Genomic DNA, 3183 nt, shown 5'->3' with positions numbered 1-3183 from the left:
AATTAAAAATTAGATACGTGGATTCTTTATAAAACTTTTGAAATGAAATTTTCAGCATTTATACCCCTGTTTGATGTGAAGAACATGCCATCTAAAGTGATATGTTGTTGACATACTTTTGAAAGGTTTGAATGTGTAATATTATCCCTGTGATGCCCTATGCGCAGTCTCATGTATTTACGTACCACTTTGCTCCCTAGAGTATTCTTGACATTAGTTCATTAACCGGAAACCACTTCTTTAACATGTAGTAGTAGTAGTACAACAAAAACACCCCACCGTCTATGCCCATCCCAATTTCAGCATTTAATACCCAGTAACAAATTGCATGAATTCCGGGTCGGACTCTAATCCAGCCATTGTTTCCGGTGCCAACACCACCTCCAAATCCACGCTGCCGCCCCCTTTTCTTCCTGGAAATGCTGATATCTTGCCGTCAAATTTATTGGCCCGCCCGCTCCGGACAGCGATGGGTCTGCCCCACCCGAAATCATTGTCGTACATTGGAAATCTTGGAGAGCTCCCCATTGTGAGCATAGCTCCGTCGAAATTCCCCAGTGGGAAACACCGTGGGTCACTCTCCCAATCCTCTACGTACTTCCTCACCATATCGTTATCGTGCACCTTCACGTTCTCGTTCAACTGCTCCGCGCACCACCGTAAATCGTGAGATAAAACGTCACCGGCCGACACGTAAGTCGGAATGCTTTGAATAGCGTTGCCGAAATATAATGGATGGAGCTTTGGCTGGAGTCTATGCCGGCAATTAACGGCCATCCGAAATGTCGTCATTTTGGAAGCATGAAATTTCCTCGCACGTGTCACCGCACGCCAAAGAAATGCGCAAAGTGATTGAAATGATGAGATCTCAGCCGTTTGATTTTCAGTTATACCTTCTGTTTCTGTTTTCCTAACCGCATTCCTCAACCAAGTTAACGTCGTTACTTTGCCGTCAGACATTTTGAAGGGATCGTTACTCTGTTTCCCCATCAACTCAACGATGTCAATTTCTCCGTCCAAATTCCATTTGTGATTGTTGTTGGTCTTATCTTTCAGCCTTAGAATAGATTCCCTGCTGAAACTAAATATCCTTTCCCTCAAGGGTGCGTCCAAAGAGAAGGTAACCTTGGGACCACCAGCCGGAATTTTAAGCACCGCCGGAGATATTAAAACAGAATCACGGCTAAAGTCCGGTTGCCTCGTAATCCCTTTCACACCCCTAGTGACATCAGCGAATGTATTGAAGAAGTTCCATAACGACGTTCCATCGATAACGGCGTGGTTGACGGAGCAGCCAATAAAGACACCGTCGGCTAACTCCGTAACTTGGACAGCAAGAAGAGGATTGAAATGGCCTTGATAGCTCACAGTTCTGTCAAAAGTGAAGAACTCCTTGACATGGTCAGGAACGTCAATTGAACCAATGACGTCACGGACAAAAATGTGAGTAGCGGCAGCGTGGATGAAATCAGCGCCAGCATCATTGCAAGAAATGTAAACGTAGCCGTCAGAGTCAGTGACAAGGCGACCGGCCAGGGGAGGAAATTGGGTAAGAGTTCGAGAAAGGCTGCGTTTGAGGAGGGAAAGGAGGTCGGTGATGGAGAAAGGAGGACGAGCGAAGAGACCACCTTTCTGAATGTAGTGAGTGGAAAGCATAGGAAGGTCGGAAACAGAGAGTTTAAGGTCAGAGAGAGAAGATTTTTGTGAAGGGAAGATGGTGCATTTGGAGAGCAAAGTTACAGCTTCCATGGTTGAACAAGGTAAGAGTTTATTCTATGGCGGCTTTAATTTTGAATCAAAGTTACAACTCACTTCAAAAGACTGAGGACGAAGAGTGAGTAGGAAGAGGGGGCTTTATATAAGTTTGGGCGCTAGGGAGTCACGGGGATTTGGTTCATGCATATGATAGGTGGTAGACTGGTAGTTGCTGTTTATTGACTTTTTATCCTTTTTTTCCTTCTTTTGGTTTTTGGTTTTGTCTCTCCTACCAAATTTGGAGGAGTTGACCCAGAGAGTAATTTTATTCTTAGTTAGAGATCTGCTACGTAGTTGACCCAGCTACAAATTTGAATTGGATGACGGATACTTACAAATTATAGCTAGCATTATCATCTTATTCTTAGTTTTAAAATTGGAATCAAAGCATTCTGTTAAACTGTATAGATAAAGAATTTTATGATTCATTTCATCCCAACTTTCCACGGTCAAGGGACGACCCTGCTCTCTAAAGGAGTCCAGAACCTAAATGTTGTCTTTTTGGATTCAAAATATATAAGTAGGTTGGAAAAAAAATTTAGTGACCAAAATATATAAAACGCAGTTTTGAACCACGTTTTACCTGAAGAGATTGGACGTTTAGTTAAAACGTGGTTCAAAGGGACGTTTTACTAAAACGCCTTAATAAACCGCGCTTTGCCTCTTCAAATGTCGTCCCCTTCCCTTCCCCCACTCTCAAAAACCAAAACCCCAATTATAAAAATAGAATAGTGGTCCCCCCCCCCCAACGAGATTAAAAGCTCGAGTGGACCCCACCCGTCACATAAAAAGTAAATAGTGTTGGTCCCACATCCTAGCTAAGGCCTTCTCTCGCTGTGGTTGCTCGTTTCGGAATAAAATCTTCAATTCTTCAACATTCCAAAAAATATAAATCGAGCTATTCCAATTTAATTTTTGTCGAAACTCGTATAAAAAATGCATATTAGTTGTTTGACATGTGTTCTATGTTGATTTATATTATTTTTTTTTGCGATTAAAGTAGTATGTTATCTTTATCCGGACTTAGATATTAGTGTGCTAAAAAAATATGTAAAAATTGATAAATCATTATTATTTGTTAAAAAAAATGTTAATAAGTTTTTTTTACTGTTGTATATGTATTTTCGTGAATGTTTTGTGATTAGATATATTTGTTGTTTTTTATCTGGTTTATATTATTTATTTGCTTAAAGACTAGTAATATAGTGCCCTTTTAGGGTAGTAAAATGTAATGCCTTTTAGCGTAGTAAAATGTAGTGTCTTTTAGCGTAGTAAAATGTAGTGCCTTTTAACGTAGTAAAATGTAGTGCCTTTTAAGTAGTGCGTAGTTTCCCTGTAGTTTAAGTATCTCTTATACTCAAAAATACGTCAAAATAACTGATAGATCAAACACAAACTCTGTCCAATTATAGTGAACATATAGTGGTA

The 3183-nt window shown here is 40.3% G+C and overlaps 1 protein-coding gene across 1 annotated transcript; it reads right to left on the bottom strand.

Annotated features, from left to right (window-relative positions):
- On the bottom strand, positions 1–1877 carry LOC109225279 (uncharacterized acetyltransferase At3g50280-like). Its single transcript, XM_019389892.1, has one exon. It carries the CDS (start codon positions 1747–1749, stop codon positions 307–309), a length of 1443 nt encoding a protein of 480 aa, XP_019245437.1. The 5' UTR covers positions 1750–1877; the 3' UTR covers positions 1–306.

This window comes from Nicotiana attenuata, chromosome 5 (genome assembly GCF_001879085.1).
Source record: "Nicotiana attenuata strain UT chromosome 5, NIATTr2, whole genome shotgun sequence".
Lineage (NCBI taxonomy): Eukaryota > Viridiplantae > Streptophyta > Magnoliopsida > Solanales > Solanaceae > Nicotiana > Nicotiana attenuata.
The sequence above is the reverse complement of the archived record's forward strand: the minus strand, read 5'-3'. Positions and strand labels throughout refer to the sequence as shown.

Coding starts and splice junctions, on each gene's coding strand:
- LOC109225279 (XM_019389892.1), bottom strand. CDS start 1,749: ATGGAAGCTGTAACTTTGCTCTCCAAATGCACCATCTTCCCTTCACAA.